The sequence below is a fragment of the Thermothelomyces thermophilus genome, chromosome 2 (genome assembly GCF_000226095.1).
Source record: "Thermothelomyces thermophilus ATCC 42464 chromosome 2, complete sequence".
Classification (NCBI taxonomy): domain Eukaryota; kingdom Fungi; phylum Ascomycota; class Sordariomycetes; order Sordariales; family Chaetomiaceae; genus Thermothelomyces; species Thermothelomyces thermophilus.
The window spans coordinates 4,427,068-4,443,026 of NC_016473.1; the positions used below are offsets into that span (position 1 = coordinate 4,427,068).

The 15,959-nt window shown below is 58.1% G+C and overlaps 4 protein-coding genes across 4 annotated transcripts; 3 read left to right on the forward strand and 1 right to left on the reverse strand.

Moving 5' to 3' along the window:
* The first annotated feature begins 779 nt into the window (after nucleotides 1-779).
* Nucleotides 780-4,222, forward strand: MYCTH_2302387 (uncharacterized protein). Its single transcript, XM_003662103.1, has 4 exons — nucleotides 780-984; nucleotides 1,318-1,787; nucleotides 1,926-3,006; nucleotides 3,073-4,222. The coding sequence occupies exons 1-4, from the start codon at nucleotides 921-923 to the stop codon at nucleotides 3,969-3,971; spliced, it is 2,514 nt and encodes an 837-aa protein (XP_003662151.1). The 5' UTR covers nucleotides 780-920; the 3' UTR covers nucleotides 3,972-4,222.
* Nucleotides 4,223-4,970: 748 nt separating this feature from the next.
* Nucleotides 4,971-6,414, reverse strand: MYCTH_2302391 (uncharacterized protein). Its single transcript, XM_003662104.1, has 2 exons — nucleotides 6,284-6,414; nucleotides 4,971-6,223 (listed from the first exon to the last, which is right to left on the reverse strand). The coding sequence occupies exons 1-2, from the start codon at nucleotides 6,295-6,297 to the stop codon at nucleotides 5,023-5,025; spliced, it is 1,215 nt and encodes a 404-aa protein (XP_003662152.1). The 5' UTR covers nucleotides 6,298-6,414; the 3' UTR covers nucleotides 4,971-5,022.
* Nucleotides 6,415-6,733: 319 nt separating this feature from the next.
* Nucleotides 6,734-7,504, forward strand: MYCTH_87315 (uncharacterized protein). Its single transcript, XM_003662105.1, has 5 exons — nucleotides 6,734-6,899; nucleotides 6,965-7,011; nucleotides 7,063-7,091; nucleotides 7,154-7,190; nucleotides 7,248-7,504. Exons 1-5 carry the CDS (start codon nucleotides 6,873-6,875, stop codon nucleotides 7,267-7,269), a joined length of 162 nt encoding a protein of 53 aa, XP_003662153.1. The 5' UTR covers nucleotides 6,734-6,872; the 3' UTR covers nucleotides 7,270-7,504.
* Nucleotides 7,505-7,644: 140 nt separating this feature from the next.
* Nucleotides 7,645-9,214, forward strand: MYCTH_2302393 (uncharacterized protein). The gene is made up of 2 exons (XM_003662106.1): nucleotides 7,645-7,938; nucleotides 8,003-9,214. The coding sequence occupies exons 1-2, from the start codon at nucleotides 7,815-7,817 to the stop codon at nucleotides 9,106-9,108; spliced, it is 1,230 nt and encodes a 409-aa protein (XP_003662154.1). The 5' UTR covers nucleotides 7,645-7,814; the 3' UTR covers nucleotides 9,109-9,214.
* The last annotated feature ends 6,745 nt before the right edge of the window (nucleotides 9,215-15,959 follow it).

Below are 15,959 nucleotides of genomic sequence, written 5' to 3' on the forward strand. Positions count from 1 at the left end.
TTTCCCTTAGACCTTGGGTCCGGCTCAAACTCCAGTGGACTTCGTCCCGAGGTTCAAGACAGCCATGCCTGTGAGCACAACTGTCATCTTTCCCGAACCTTTACCTTGATATCCTGCCCGCAGGACAAGCGCCGTGCCTCTTGGGACTATTAGCTGAGTAGAGATAATCGCGCGAGTAATGGAACCGATCGAGAGAATCCCCCGCGGGATCTCCCGAGAAGTCAACAGACACTCGTTGAGATATTGGGGCTCATCTTCCCGCTGCGAGCACCCAGAATGCGCGGCGGCGTGTCAGACATGCCCGACATCATCACTAGGGCTATCCAAGCACAAAACGAGAGAGGCCATGCTATATCCGGATCGTTGACCGTCACAGATCAGAGAAGTGCTCTCTAAATGCCGGGCCACCGAGACATTGTGCGGCTGCATTTCATTACCACCGACATGGTAAAGACCTTCCACTTGTTTCTACAAGAAAAGTAGGTGTCATGGGCAGAATAGAGACGGGGAGTGTCTCGGTCGGGCATTTCAGTCGAGAACATCCCAAGTGGACTAATTGCCTACGGAGTACTGGTTAGGGTAATATCTGCATGTATGTATTGTAATGTATCAGTAGTACTGTACGAAGCACGAATGTTCCCGGAATCAGAAGTGCTCCGTACCTACCTTACACTCTACTCCGTAAATTACATGGAAACCGGGAGCCCGCAGCAGCGCGCTGAGAGACCCACTCGGGATTCGCGCTTGGCCTTGCAACTTCTTGGGGGCTGCATCGCAAGCAATTGTTTCCGCTGCCTGTACGCAAACAAGCGAACCCTCCGTCGACAAACAACCATTCGCCATCGCGGATTCATACTCACTTGCTGCCTCACGTAACATTGCGACTGCCGCTGCTTCCAAGATCAGGAGATTCACTTTCAATGGCGGACTACGACCGCAGGGGCGGCGGCAGCAGCTACAATCCCAAGAAGCGCCGCTACCGAGGTGAGTGGGATTCGAGTTCACACCATGGCACTAGCTTCGCACCCCGTGTCTTTTTTTTTTTTTTTTTTTTTTTTTGGGGGGGGGGTTTTGGTACTGTCTCGAGGAAGGGAATCGACCGTCCGGGCGCACTGGTAGCTTCATACAGAGAGAGAGAGAGAGCTTCTTGCCCGTTATTTCACACCAAACCAAATCGCCTACCCGCCAACTCATCCATACATCTCATTGATCCATCCGCTCCTCTAAACCAACCACTTACCCCACCTACGCTTTCTTATTTCTCGCGAGAAGAGGTAGGCCAGCTAACATTTCCCTCTTTCCCCTTTCCGCTCGCAGACGATGACGACTACGACCGGCGCGGGCCCCGGCGCCGCTACGACGCCCCGCCTCACGTTCGCGTGCGCAAGCAGCTCATAGCCATCGCCGAGAATCCGATGCGGCCGTGGCACGAAGAGGTGGCGTCGATCGCGACCCTCTTCACCGACAACTGGGATGACGAGCTGCTGCGCACCAACTTTGTCGACCTGGTCCTCCAGCTGGCCGTCGAGCAGCCGCTCAAGACCCCCTTCGTCGCCGCCGTCGTCCTGCTCGCCAACGCCACCCGCCCCGAGGTCGTCGACATGCTGCTGGCCAAGCTGGCCCGTCTCGTCGAGGAGAAGATCGGCCTGGGCGAGTGGAGGGAGGTGAAGCTGTACCTGAAGCTGCTGGCCTGTCTGCAGGGGTGCCTCGAAGGCGAGGGCGTGTTCCCCCTGCTGGAGGAGCTATTCGCGAGGGCGGTGGACCTGCAGACGGCGAGCTCGGAGGATGTGAGTTACAAATTCCGGGTTGGGAGTGTGTAGGAAGTGTGGGATACTGGGGGAAAGAGGAGGAAAAGGCTCTGTGTTCGTTCGGTGGGAGGGGCGCGGAGGAAGGGGTTCTTGTTTCGCTGACTTTTGGCTGCACAGACAATCGGTACCGAGATCGTCAAGATCATCCTCCTGACGTTGCCGTACGTCATGGTCGCCGCGCCCGGCCAGTGGGCGCAAAAGGCGGCGGACCTGATGGAGAAGACGGAGATCATCGCCTCCGAGCCACACACCTTGCAGGCGCTCATCGAGCCGTATCATCCGGAAGCTGGCGACGAGAACCCGCCCCAGTCGCAGAGCCTGATCGTGCTGCTGCAGACCCAGCTGCAGAACGAGGCCAACAACGGATGGACCTTGTCCTGCTTGCCGAGGCCGTGGGAGTTCCCGGTGGGAGAGGTTGAGCAGCGGTCGAAGCTCGAAGATGCCGCCAAGCATGCGCTCCCCCCCATTGCCATTCCCAAGACGGTCGTTGCCGGGCCACGGCCGCTGTTCCCCGAGATATACTTTTCGGTCTACGCAAATCAGGAAGTCGAATCGGTGCCGCCTCTGAACAACGTCGCTGCGTCCCTGATCCGGGATGCCCTCCTGGACACCATCAACGTCCTCGACTTCAACCGCAACGTCACCGCGCGGCACCTGATCGACCTGGACTGCTACTTCGCCCCCCGGACGTTTGCCGCTAGGGCTACGCCCTTCGATAAGCTCCGCGATATCGAGCCGCCCAAGTCGACATGGAAGCCGGAAGACGTCGCGGTCGATGCCGTCTTCTCCCAGCTGTTTCAGCTGCCGAACCCGGAGCAGAAGCTGGTTTACTACCACTCCGTCCTCACCGAGGCATGCAAGCTCGCCCCGGCAGCGATAGCCCCGAGTTTAGGGCGCGCCATCCGCTATCTCTACCGGAACTCGCCTCGCCTCGACCTGGAGCTCGCGACCCGCTTCCTAGACTGGTTCTCCCACCATCTTAGCAACTTCGGCTTCACTTGGAAGTGGACCGAGTGGGTGGATGATGTGTATCTGCCAGACGTGCACCCTCGCAAGGCTTTCATCCTAGGGGCCATCGACAAGGAGATCAGGCTCAGCTTCGCGCAGCGCATCAAGAATACCCTGCCGGATCCGTACAAGGAGCTGATCGGCCCAGAAAAGGAGAAGGATACGCCGGATTTCAAGTTCGCCAGCGACGGTGGGTCCAAAAGCTTCTTGCACCTAGGTCTTCCTCGTCCTGACTAGATAGCTAATCCCGAAGCAGACACTCCCTTCGCAGCCGAGGGTCGCGAAATCGCCGGTCTCCTCAAGCGCAAAGCCGACGACGAGGAGATCGAGGCCGTGATCCAGCGCATCCAGTCGCAGGCCATCGACCGCGAGATCGACGCCCTCGTAGCGAGCACCGACGTCTTCGTGACGTGCGTCCTGCACGTCGGCAGCAAGTCACTCTCCCACGTCCTCGCAGCCATCGAGCGCACCAAGGACCGGCTTGCCGACGCGGGCGCCGCCTCGGACGCCGCGCGCTCCCAGATCATCACGGCCACCATGGCCTACTGGTCCGCCCACCCGGGCGTCGCCCTCCGCATCATCGAGAAGCTGCTCAACTACAGCATCCTGACCCCGGAGACGGTCATCAACTGGGCCCTGGTCGGCCGCGCGGGCAGTACCCGCGGCGAGGCGCTCTCGGTCGCCTACATGTACGAGATGGTCTTCAACACCGTCGTCAAGGTCACGGGCCGCGTGCGCCAGCTCGTCACCAAGCCTTCCTCGCCCGCCTCGGCAGAAGACGCCGAGGAGGAGGCGGCCACGCGCGATCGCGAGATCAAGGCGATGCGGGCGTTGTTTGCCACCATCGAGGACGCCCTCTCGTCGTGGGCGACGGGCAGCAAGGACGAGATGATGGAGGCGAGCGAGGGCGAGGGGAACGGCGAGGGCGAGCGGCTGGTGCGGAGGTGGGCTGAGCGCTGGCTGCGCGTCTTTCGGCGGCGGGCGGCAATCGAGGAGGCGTTCCTCGCCGAGGCGGAGAAGGAGCGGACGAGAAAGGCGCAGCAGGAGGAGGCGTCGGGCGGGCCGCAAGGGCCGGGGGAGGCACAGGGGCAGGAGGGGCCAGACGGGAAAGAAGGGTCGATGCAGGTGGACACTGAAGGGCCGGTCGTTGCTTAAAGGAGACGATTGGGAGCGGATTTTTATTTTATGTTTTTTTTTTTTTTTTTTCCCTTTCGGGTTGTTGCGCTGGCCAGGCCCGGCCGAGCCGCGAATGCTATCTGGGAGAGGGCTGCCGCCGGCGGTTGTACTTTGTTGACTTGTATTATTTTGCGACAACTGGGCAGCACTTGTAGAGCGCTTCTCGGAACTGGTAGCGGAAAAGAATGGGAAAGGCCAGAGAGAGAGAGAGAGAGAGAGAGAGAGAGAGAGAGAGAGAGAGAGAGAGAGAAGAGAAAACAAGAACAGCATTAAGTTGTGTCTTTACGACGGTAAGGAATATCCCGGTGGCTTGAAAGGGTATCTTTGATTCATCCTGATCTCAACTCGCTCCCTTGGGTCCTATCTAGGTAATTACTCGATCTACAGCCAGTGACTGTTTCGTGTCTTTCTGCCCTGCTAGCAGTCTTTGAAATCCTCGAGTTTGCATGCCCAAGACCGGCCCTCATAACCCATTACGAGGCATGGCGACAACCCGAGAATTCTTAACGGGGAGCTGTTTGCGCAGAACCAAGGGCATGTTGGCTGTGGCTTTGGCTTGTGTTAGCTCCCCCTGTTTGAGGCGCGCTGGCTAAGAGGCGTGAACAAGGTTGGTTATCTGACCCTTTTCGAGATGAAAAGCCCGATTTCGGTTAGCTCAGACCAGAACGCCGGGTTGTCAAGACACTCCTGGGCCATCATGCTCCCAACCCAGTAACCCCGTCTCCCGGTAGGTCAGAGAGAGGTTGCAGATAGAGAGGATGGGGAGGTGGAGGCGGGCGAGGGTGATTTCCGAGTCTGCGCTTCGCGCCTCCCCGATAGCGTGGTACCTGCCCCCTTTTTTTTTCACACTCTCTCAAGATGTAGCTGGTGACTCCCACTCGTTCACCATGCCACTTGGGCGGATCCTTGGCTGGAAGAAGAGTTGAAAGGGATGACAACCGAACCCCGAACCACGCTCCATGTAGTAGTAGGCAGTAAAGCAACCTTTTTTTTTCTTCCTTCCTTTTCATCCCCGTTGCCGTCGCCGTAATTAACGCCGTCCAAACCCCGCAGGCGGCGGAGGCGCCCCGAACCCGGGCGGCGGCATGAATCCGGGCGGCGGCACCGGAGGCACTCCCCCAGGACCCGGGGCGAACCCGGCCGGCGGGCCCGGCGGTGCCATGCCCGGATACATGGGCGGCTGGCCAACCGGCCGGGGGCCACCGGCGGCTGTGCCGGGAGCGGGGAAGCCCGCGGGAGGAGGCGGAGGGTGGTGCGGGTAACCGCCGACGGGGCCGCCGAAGCCCCCATGGCTTGGGGGAGGGCGGGCAGGGAGACCGGACGGGGCGGGCGGGAGACCCGCGGCGGCGGCACCCGCAGGGGGGCGGCCACCGTAGGCAGCGGGCGGTTGGGGCCCGCCCGCGCGGGGCATGCCGCCGTAGGGGGCTCCTGCCGGGGACATGCCGGCGCCGAGTGGAGTGACGGGGGTGCCGGCGGAGGGAGGCACGGCCGTTGCTGGTGACGAGGCGGGAGGGGCGGCGGCGGCGGCGGCGGCGGCGGCGGGGCCGGTCGGGGGCACGGATGCAGCTCCTGCAGCCGCCGATGCTGCCGTCGGGGCGGTCATGTGGAAGGCGGGCGGGAGAGCCTGTTTCTCCGGGACGATGTTGTGCTTCTTGCCCTCGGCGGCCAACTTGCGCTCGGCCTCGTCGCCGTGGCGCTCGCCCTTGCCGTCCTTCTTGTACGCGTACTCGACCGTGATGGCCTTGCTCAGCAGGTACTGGCCGTTCATGGTGGCGATGGCGGCGTCGCTGGCCTCGAACGAGTCGAAGCTGACGAAGCCGTAGCCCTTGGAAATGTTGTTGTCGTCGCGCACAACGTTGGGCTGGCGCAGGATCTGGCCGAACTGGCTGAAGGTGTCGTAGAGGATCTTCTCGTCCACCTGGGGATCGAGGTTGTTGATGAACAGCTCGGCTCCAATATCGACCGTCTTCTGCTTGTCGGCGCTAGCCTTGTTGACGCGGATGGGTTTGCCCCAGATGCGGATGCCGTTGAGCACCTTGGAGGCGTACTCGGCCGAGGCGGGCGTGTCGAACTCGACGAAGCCGTAGCCCTGGTGTGTCTGCGACACGCGATCCTGGGGCATGTGCACCTGCCGCACGGGGCCGACCTGGGTCATGAGCTCCGAGAGCAGCTCGTGCGTGAAGCGTTCGTCGATGTTCCCGACGTAGACCGTCGCATCTTTATTTTGCTCCCTGGAGGCGGTTTAGCGGGGGCCATTTTTTTTTCGGACTGGGATGCGGACGGAGACTTACCAATGCCTCGACATCTTGACGGCAGGCTAATCGGATGTTCCGTGATGCCTGTTGACGGGGTTGCAATTTCTAGGTGGCCAAGTCGCGACAAGAGCGGCGCGGCTCGAGCTTGGTATGAGCACGGTAATTAGGTGCTTGTAGGTTTAGCGGAGTTTTTCTGTAGCAAAAACGAAGCCTCATAGGCCGTGGCGGCTGTGGAGACCTGTACCCGTAATACGCGTCTTTCTGTATTGTACAAGTACTGTACAGTAGAATACAAACGGATCCCATGCGGTAGTGCAGTGACTGCTGCGATGAGCTACACTACGTATGTAAATTACACACTACGTATGTAAATTACGGATCCGTACATGCAGGGTTCTCTGTGATGCGCAACCGCGCCAAGGCCCCCAGCTTGTTCCCGACCGCCCAAAAATCGATTCTGCCGCAATCCTCAACTGAAGACGTGAAGGATCCCAGCATCCACACCCGTCCCGCACCTCGCTTTGCTTTCACGCAGAGGCCAGACACCCATCATCCGCCATCGTCTCTGCACTCCCCTCCTTCAGCAGATCGCGCAGTCCCATTTGTTCGGGAGAATCGACTCAAGATGTTCGCCCTTTCCGAAGAGACCAAGGTTCGTCGCTTCGCCACAGAACCTTGGACGTTGAATCGTGCAGAATGCTGACATGGCCGGAACAGGAGCGCATCGCCAAGATCATTGAGATCTCGCGCGTTGCGATTCACTAGTGCGTCGAGACGAACTTGACGGCCTGGATTGCGGATGCTAATTGTCGCAGTGGCTACCTGCCTCTTGTCCTCTACCTCGGTATGAACACCGACAACGCCCTTCCGATGATATGAACCTTCCAACTAAACTCGTCTCTACAGGCTACACCCGCAGCGACCCTCGGCCATCCATCATCCGGTACGTCTAATGCAACACCGCACACCTCCGTCGACTCAGTTCTAACCCTACCCGCAGCCTCCTCTCGCCACTCTCTTAAGTGCTCCCACCAACATGGCCAACTATTACGCGAAGCGTATATGTAAAATAGATGTCAAAAACCGCCTCGAGAAGGGGTGCGCGGCGACATAACGAAAAATACGGTATCCGGGGATGGGATGAGGAGATATGGGACGGAGAGTCGGAGTGGGAAATGGGCCCCAGGATATCATGACCATGCACACTGTACATTATAATTTACGTAACAGCTCTGCCTCGATGATGGGGACTCTGACATGTGATCTGGATTATCATCCACCGCTCTTATCGTATAGGTTCATTGGGCTTTTTTTTGGCCGGAGGAGGAGGAGGAGTAGGAGGAGGGGGCGGTCATGGCTGGCCACCCCTTCGGCGTTCGTTCGGCCGAGGGCGGCCGGGATAATTTTTGGGGCCCTCGCTCGTAACATCGCGTCATAAGCCCGGATTCCTTTCTCTTGTCAACCCACCACCGTGCTAAAGCTGCGCACCCCCAGGATGCGCGACAATTGAAGAGCGAAACCGCCCAGTAATCCCACCGGACATGTAGCGATCAGACTAGGCGTCTCTATGACGGAAACCAAAGATGCGGGCCTCCCACCCGCCCTCGTCGAGACGATCGCCGGGCTCTCGGCCGGTTCCATGGCCACCCTAATCGTCCACCCGCTTGACATTGTTAAGACACGCATGCAGAGTGTGTTGTTGCCCTTGGGTTTCTCTCTCTTTTATTGAACCCCCTGACTAATACTCCCGCACAGTTTACCGTACGGCTTTATCTTCTGCTTCCTCCTCCTCCGCAGGCACCAAGTCTTCCCCTCCAACAACAGTCTCCCTCATCCGCTCACTCGCGCGCACCGACCGCCCCCTGGCGGCCCTCTACCGCGGCCTGACGCCGAATCTCGTCGGAAACGCGACGAGCTGGGCCTCTTTCTTCTTTTTCAAATCCCGCTTCGAGCGCGCCATCGCCCATCTTCGCGCCGCGCAAAAAGGCCCATCCCAGAACCAACAGGAGGAGAAATGGTCTCACGAACTGGCCGCTCAACAGCGACAACTACTACTACAACAACATCACCGAGGGGATGAAGGAGAAGATGGAGAGGTCGACGCACAGGCGGAGCCCTCCGCCCGACAACAACAACAACAACATCGCCTGACCCCGGCCGACTTCTTCGTCGCCTCCCTCGCCGCCGGCGCCGCCACCCAGGTCATCACCAACCCGATCTGGGTCCTCAAGACGCGCATGCTGTCGTCGGACCGCTCCGCCGCCGGCGCCTACCCCAGCATGTGGGCCGGCGCCGTCCACCTGGTGCGCGAGGAAGGCGTCCGGGGCTTCTACCGCGGCCTCGGCGTCGGCATGCTGGCCATCAGCCACGGGGCCGTCCAGTTCGCCGTCTACGACCCCGCCAGGAGGATGTATCTGGCTGGAAAGAACAGGCGGGAAAGGAGAATGCGGGAGGGGCAGCAGCAGCAGCAGCAGCAGGGACCGAGAGGGGTGAAGGACGACGATGATGACGACAGGGCGGGCGGTGGTGCGGCGCCGTCGCCGGCGGCGGTGGTGTCGAACGAGGCGACGATCGTGCTGTCGACCGTGTCCAAGCTGGTGGCGGGCGCCGCGACGTATCCGCTACAGGTGCTGCGGAGCAGGCTGCAGCAGCATGACGCCGAGGAGCAGTTTGGGCGGGGCGTGTCCGGGGTGGTGAGGAGGTTGTGGCGGGAGGAGGGCGTCAGGGGGTTCTATAGGGGGGTCATGCCCGGCGTGGTGAGGGTGCTGCCGGCGACGTGGGTGACGTTTCTGGTGTACGAGAATGTAAAGTTCTATCTGCCGAGGTGGGTGCAACACGAGGACGGGCGGGTAGAGGTATAGTAGATACGGGCGGCGTCGGCGTTCTGCATCATAGATGGATGTGTTCTCGTGGGAGTGGTGGTGTGCTACTCGTTGGGATCAACAGCAGTATTCGTGTCAATCTCTTCTCTGTAGTCACGCCGAGGAAATCATATTGTCAAGTTCTCCCTAGACAGCCTCGTGTCTCGAGCAGCCCCGTCCCAGGTCGCGCCATCTTGATCCTAAGTGCATGTCATTGCTGCGAGTGCACATTTTCGCCGAAGCCAGTTCGACTAAAGGGTAAGCTCATCTTCAACGTCATGACCTGCTCATTTCCTCGAGTGTCTTCTTTTACTTCCTTGGAACAGGTGAGATTGGGTCAACTTTGTACCCGTATGGATATCGTCCTTGGAGAACTCCCAAAACGAGACCAACCGCAAACCAAAGAACACAGAAACACGATCTGCGCCTGCCTGTGAGCATCACAAGCTTTTTTTTTTTTTCCTCTGCAGAACCTAACAAAATTTGACAGCGTTGTATGTTTAACTTTGACTAGCTAGGAAAGTAGTCGAACTATGACTCAGTCGCTGAGGTTAGTCGTTTGCTCCTTCTCTTCAACTGCCTTTGGGTCGCTAAGGAATCACTAACACTACAGGCAGGTGTTGCCGAAAAGCGAACTCCCTTGACATTGCAACACAATCCGAGGGTGAAACATGCCCTAATTCATGTTGACGACACCCTGTAACAAGAGAACCCCTGAGCTCGTCGGCCCTCGAATCCTAACCCGGCTCCCCATCTCAGCTGCCTTTCGCTTCGCGACACTTGACTCCACGGCCACAGTGTGCGAGCATCGCCGACTGGGGAAAGAGATCTGGTGTAGAAGCATGGTTATGTTCGCCACTACCTCTCGCTCCCACTGAGCCTTCCTTGACAGTCCCGACAAAGCCTTCGGCGTCTTTGCTCCTCCTTCTAACTTGGATGCTCCATGCTTCATCCGTCATCAGTCTTGCATCTTCCCCTCGTCCGGGAAAAGCCCCCTAACGACCAGGAGAAAACCGAATTCTACCTGTCTAGGAAGACGGATTATTCAAGGCTACATTGGGATCATCTAGCGCCCGAGACAGGGACAATCGCCCTAATCAGTTCGACCCACGCCCGACTACAACCCAATCGCGGCCCAACCGCAACCCAGCCACAGGCCTAACCAACTCTCCGGCAATGAGGAGACCCGAGATGAAGCCAGGAAGAAAATGGCAGAGAACACCGAGCAAAACCACAACCAATGGACCAACTGGGCAAGACACACGGGACACGGCCCGGGACAGGTCAAGACTGAGTGAAACCGCCTCGTAGGGCGAGACCAGACATGATATTCTGTCCGACCTAAGACCACGGCCCGCCAGCCCTAGTCCAGCTGACCCTGCCCCTAGTGTAGGGGCCGACTATCACGACCTCCACATCGTTCGAGCTAGACCATGGAATCACAGACCTGATCATCCGAGCCATCGATCAACCCCAAGATCATCGCCTATTCCAGCGTCTAACGTTAGAAAACCTCGCCCCGCCAATAGTTCTCTGGTACACATGGTGGCCAGAGAGATAAACTTCGAAAATTTGTATGTACAGTACATAACCCCTCCGAATATGAGAGGTGAAGGGAAAATGAGAGGGAACATGGAAGGGAAAGGGGCCAAGGGGTGGAGATAGCCAGAGCACCTCTCTCACCGTGCTACTCTCCATAGTCTCGACCCTGCCCATCTCGCTGCACCTGGAGATAGCTGAAGGACACTATCACAAACACACAGAGATAGAGGGAAGAGAGACGAGAGGAGCAGACTAGAAGGCGCTGGCTGCTCTCCGTCCTGTCGCACATGGAGAAACCAAAAAGACACCATCACACACAGAGAGTAGACATGGTACGCACCCTTTCGTTGCTGGTGCGCCTCCGGAACGCATACCCTTTCTTCCGATGGGCTAGCCTTGCGTGCAGACCCTCAACTTCCGCGACCGGAACGGGCGCCGGCCGAGGCCACTGACGATATTATGACTATGCGCTGACGACGACGACAACGACGCTGACGAGAAGGGTCTAGTACGTCTGGATCTATGTACGTACATACAGGACGCAAGCAAAACCGGGCAGCCCAGCACTAGAGGGAAGGGCAGAGCCAATCGCCGGCCACGACCGCCCGCATCAAACCAAGACAGACATATTGGATACGCCCTTCGCCCCCGCCATCTCCCCCTCTCCGACCCCACGGCTACCGGAGCCAGCCTCTCACGACAGCAGAATCTACCTTGCAACGCCGCAGGAGCGAGATTCTGCACAGGCTCTTGACCGCCCGCCAGCCCATGCGCTTATATGCAGGTACAACCCGATTCACGACCTCCTCAGCCCATCCACAGCGCAAAGCGTCAGCGGTCGGAAGCATCGCAGACTGAGTGCGCGTTGCCAAAGGTGGGGAAAAAGAAAGAATAAATGTGGATATTCGGGGTCACCCGAGCCTACATGTAGGGCCGCCTCTGCAGGAATGTCGCAGATGTATGTGCATACCTACATATTCCTCCCTCCATGTAGGCGGTAAATATGCGTGTCTCTGAAGTCACGGCTGTCACCCGGAGGCGGCCACCCTGGTCCCCTAGGGTAAGCCGTATAGTACATACATACAGTAGCTGCGGCTTGAGGGGTGTAGGGTAGGCACCGGGGTGTATGTGTGTATGTATATGTGTACTCACCGACAACCGGGGGGGAGAGCGGAGAAAACTTCAAGATCTGCATGTGCTGCAGTAAGTGTTTGGTCAAAAGACGAAACAGGCAGATCCAGCCGAACCTTCAGCAATGGCAAGACATTCGGATCGGGGCGGAGGCTCAACGTACAAGCCATGTCTGACAGCGCAGCGTCTCATGCACCGGAGGGATTATCCGCCAGACCATGTCGTCGTCTAGGCCTCTTTCCTACCCCTTTCTGTTTCCCAAAACAGGAGTCGAAAGGCGCATTAGAAAAACCAATTAGCCCCTTTCGAGTTCCAAACTGAGGTCCCCTCCGCGACCGCAGGCGGAGGCAAGTCGACGGAGCGGAAGCAGGAGGCCTCTTTTTCAGCAACGCCGCAGCGACGACGAAGCGAGAGAGGAGGAGCAGACGCCGCCAGCGTAAAGCCATCGGGCCGGCCTTCGCATCCAGGCGCCACTGTCAAGAGGTAACGTTATGGCCTGAGTCGCCGCGCGCGTACAAGCGTGCACATGTTGTTGTTGCCCCCTACTGAAGGAAGAACGGTCACACATGGTTTTCGGGGTATCGGTGCCGGGAACCAGACTCACGGCACCATCGCCCACAGTAGGAATTCGAACGGACCCTGATCATGTGCTGCCCCATCCTTTCTCACAACACACACAGCACGGCGAGGTGTGTGATGCGATGCTCCGGTATGTATGTTCATACATACTGGTACATACAGTAGTGGGCATACAAGTTATGTTCCGTACACTATTCCGTACTGGAAGTTGTACGCAGTAACTCCGGACACGACAGCAACCTCGTAACATTCCGCTAGTCTAGCGCTGTCGATCACCCGGCGGAGTATCTCAGACGCGCGCGCTTCGTCCTGCGTGGGTAAGACGTGACTACCGCCGAGATGGGCACCTCAGTCCACTTTCGTGTTTGACGAAATTCATTAGCGGCAGGGACCTGACGGTTGTATCCGTACTGTACTGCGTACATACCACAGTACATATGCTGCTACACCAGTGTGTTACCCCCCACAGGTGTTTGATAGACTCAAATGACCTGCTGATGATGGTTTTGGGAGAGCTGAAGGATAACTAGTGTACGAGCCAAGCGCGTCTGGAGGCGCTCGGCTGCTGATCACAGCAAATGTCGTTGCCACTCGCGGGAAGAGCCGTCCACCCCGCTTATCGTCAAGCCATTGCCGCTCCTCGTTGGATACATACTAGCGCACTAGCGGACACGACGGCAGACAGGGTTGGCGCATTGTCTCGTCGTCGACAAAGAAAGGGCTCGCAAGGATACCCTCAACTCGGAAGGGAAAAAAAAGGGGGGAAGGGGGGGGGGCAAGCAAACTAAGAGGAATCCACTGCGGCTGACGGCGGCACGGCTTTGCCCGCCCAGCAAGTGGGGACTTTTCAACAGTCTTCGAGAGCGTAATCCGTACATCCGGATTACCTCTACGCTCCTCGGCTCTGTGCTGGTTGTGACCGCCGACGTTGGCGTTATTGGCATATTCACCTCGTTTTTTTTTTTTTTTTTGGAACACAATCCTTCCCCCACCGGAAACGTGCTCGCTGTTGCCAAATGAGTGAGTGAAGTTGCTTTCGGAAAGGCCGACGGCATGGACACTCACCATCATGGCTTGACTGAGGTCTTCTTGGACGCCACTGCCGATAATCTACCAGGTTTTCGGGAGACGTTTGGCGAATCCGGGGTGAAAGCCAGGGGTGAGGTTTGATGCAAAAGTTGGGCACTGATTTTAGTTATTGGACTGCGGCTCTGGTGCACTTATTCCTACCTTACCTTTTCAGGCAGTGTCGCCCGCCCAAAAATTGCAGCCGTGCCCCATCAGTCGCCGATGTTGCTTCTCGCGCTCGGCGGCCTGGGTGATTCGATACGGAGTTTTTTGTTCAACGGAGCCATTCCGCTGTCGTGGCACGCAGTACGGCATGCAAGCTGTGTGCCGGATGCAGGTACCGAGTGCGGCGGCGGCGCTGTGGGTGTTCTGGAGTCTGCCGGATCTCGGGACAGCATTCAGCTGCTACAGTCATTGACCGGGAAAGAGATCTCGCAGGTCAGGTATGTTCTAGTCCAGCAGCGTCCCCCCTCGGCCAATAGCAGCATTGAGCGTCAATCCAAGTCTTGATGGGGCGGACGTAGTGTTGTGGTGTACGGATTACAAGTACGAAGTCGGAAATAAACGCTGGATCTGCAGCCTGTGGCGCTTGTGTTACGTGCCGCCTTCGTCCTCAATTTGCTGGATGGCTTTCTGAGATCTGTAGGTCGCGCGTTCTCTCGATCGAGCCTCTGCCGTTTTAGTGACAATTCGTGCATTATCCAGCAGATTTGTGGTGTACGTTGTCGGCATTCAATTCGGGCGAGACTGGTGTTGTCTGTGACACTGGAAAGAAAAGAACAACCCCCCCCCCCTTCTTCCGGGGGGTGCTGTTCGAGCGTCGATGATGGACGGAAAGAGGTGGTTAGGGTTCTCCTACAAGGGTCTACCCAGTGTATGCCTCTAATCATTGGGTGTCAGTTCCGATATCGAACCCGTCCTTCTCTGCTGTCGCAGCTTGTAGCGTGCCTTCGCCAAGCCGCTGCTTGGGTTGACGGCAGAGATAGTAGCCGTCTTCTTGCCCACCACCGGCATCGCCCCTGAGGGGTGATGAGCAAGCCGCGCTAGGCGCACCCAGCTTGAACCCCTTTTCCGACCTTTGTGAGAAACCTCCCACGTTTCGAGGCCGCCAGGGTACGCGACCTTTACCCCGCCCCCACTAACGAAGTTGGGGGAAGAGGGAGGGTAGGGGTGCGATGCAGAGAATGGGTGTCGGGGACGGCTGCGGCTTGGGCCTGTCTATCCACTTTCCCGGAGCTGACGATGAGCAGATTGCAGACCAGACGGCAGAGATGAACTGCTGTGGAACGTCGCCGTGTAGGGTTTGTGACCTTCGGCCCATGACATCCTATGACCGAGACAATTGGCAAGTCCGGGCGACGAGGGTGTGAGGCTGACATGCAATGAGGCATGAGGCGGAGTGTGTCCAGACCCTCCCACAGGCCCTTGGGGCTGGATTCCCCTCGTGGCATTCGTAGTGTAGCGAGGCTAGTGTGCGTTGGTTGAAATCGGGCAAGCCGCGAATGGATCATCAACTGAAGTTGGGGACCGTGTCGCTGCTACAAAGACCCCCTGCTGCAATTTGCAGCAGGACGTTGGGGGAGTTTCGCGGCGTGTGTTCGGTGTGTTCCCTTCTCGGAGACGGTAGTAATAACCCCCCGATGGGCAAGGACCTGGAACGGAAGTGCTGCAGTGGCTGGTTGGCGCCCGACCCGTGGACATGGAACGGGGACTCTTGATGAAGCGCGAAATGCGCCGCTGGGTGACATTCACCCACCATGACGAGCACAAGGGGAGAGATTCGATTCGTGCAGTTGTGTGGCGCGTAACGCCGTGCAAGTAATCCGGAGTAAAATCCGGAGTGTAGTTGATAGCTTAGCGCGAAATTCCTCAGCGGCGACGGCTGTAGCCGACCCGATGACAAAAAGAGAGCGAGCCGGCCTTTGGGAACCAATCGCGGAACGTGAACGGGGCAGCAGGTGATGGCATCCCTCGTGGCTCGTGGTTTCAAGAGTTCCGGAACCCCCAAACCCCCAATCTTGGGTCAGCGCCGTCCCTTCGGGCTCCATCGCCCGTCTTCTCTCGGTGTTGAGCGAGATGGGCGCCATTCGGCCTAACAATTGTCCATGGCAGCAATTCTGTCATGAGGGCATGGTGGCGTGGAGGGGCGACCGAGGATCATTGTCAGGGCAGCCTTGCCGAGTTGCAGGAAAGACCGCTTTTCCCGTATGTGTACTGGAAGATAAAGTTAGATCCTGCATGCCCACCAGCTTTTTCCAGGCGCTTCGTCTTATATTTGTCACCAAATCACCGTAAATACACAATGTATTGGGATGCTTTCTTCGGATGATTTCTCTCATTGTTGCGGGAGCGAGGAACGTACGTTAGATAGACTGCTGGTTCGTCTTTTCTTGTCTGGTGCGCAATTCGCGGGCGTGGTTGCGAGTTTCAAGGTGTGAAGTTGGCATAGTGTAGAGGATAGTGTGGGGCCGAGGGGCTTCCCTTCCCCTTCTGGCTCTGTGCTTGGGTCAAGTTCTCTGTCCTTTAGTGTA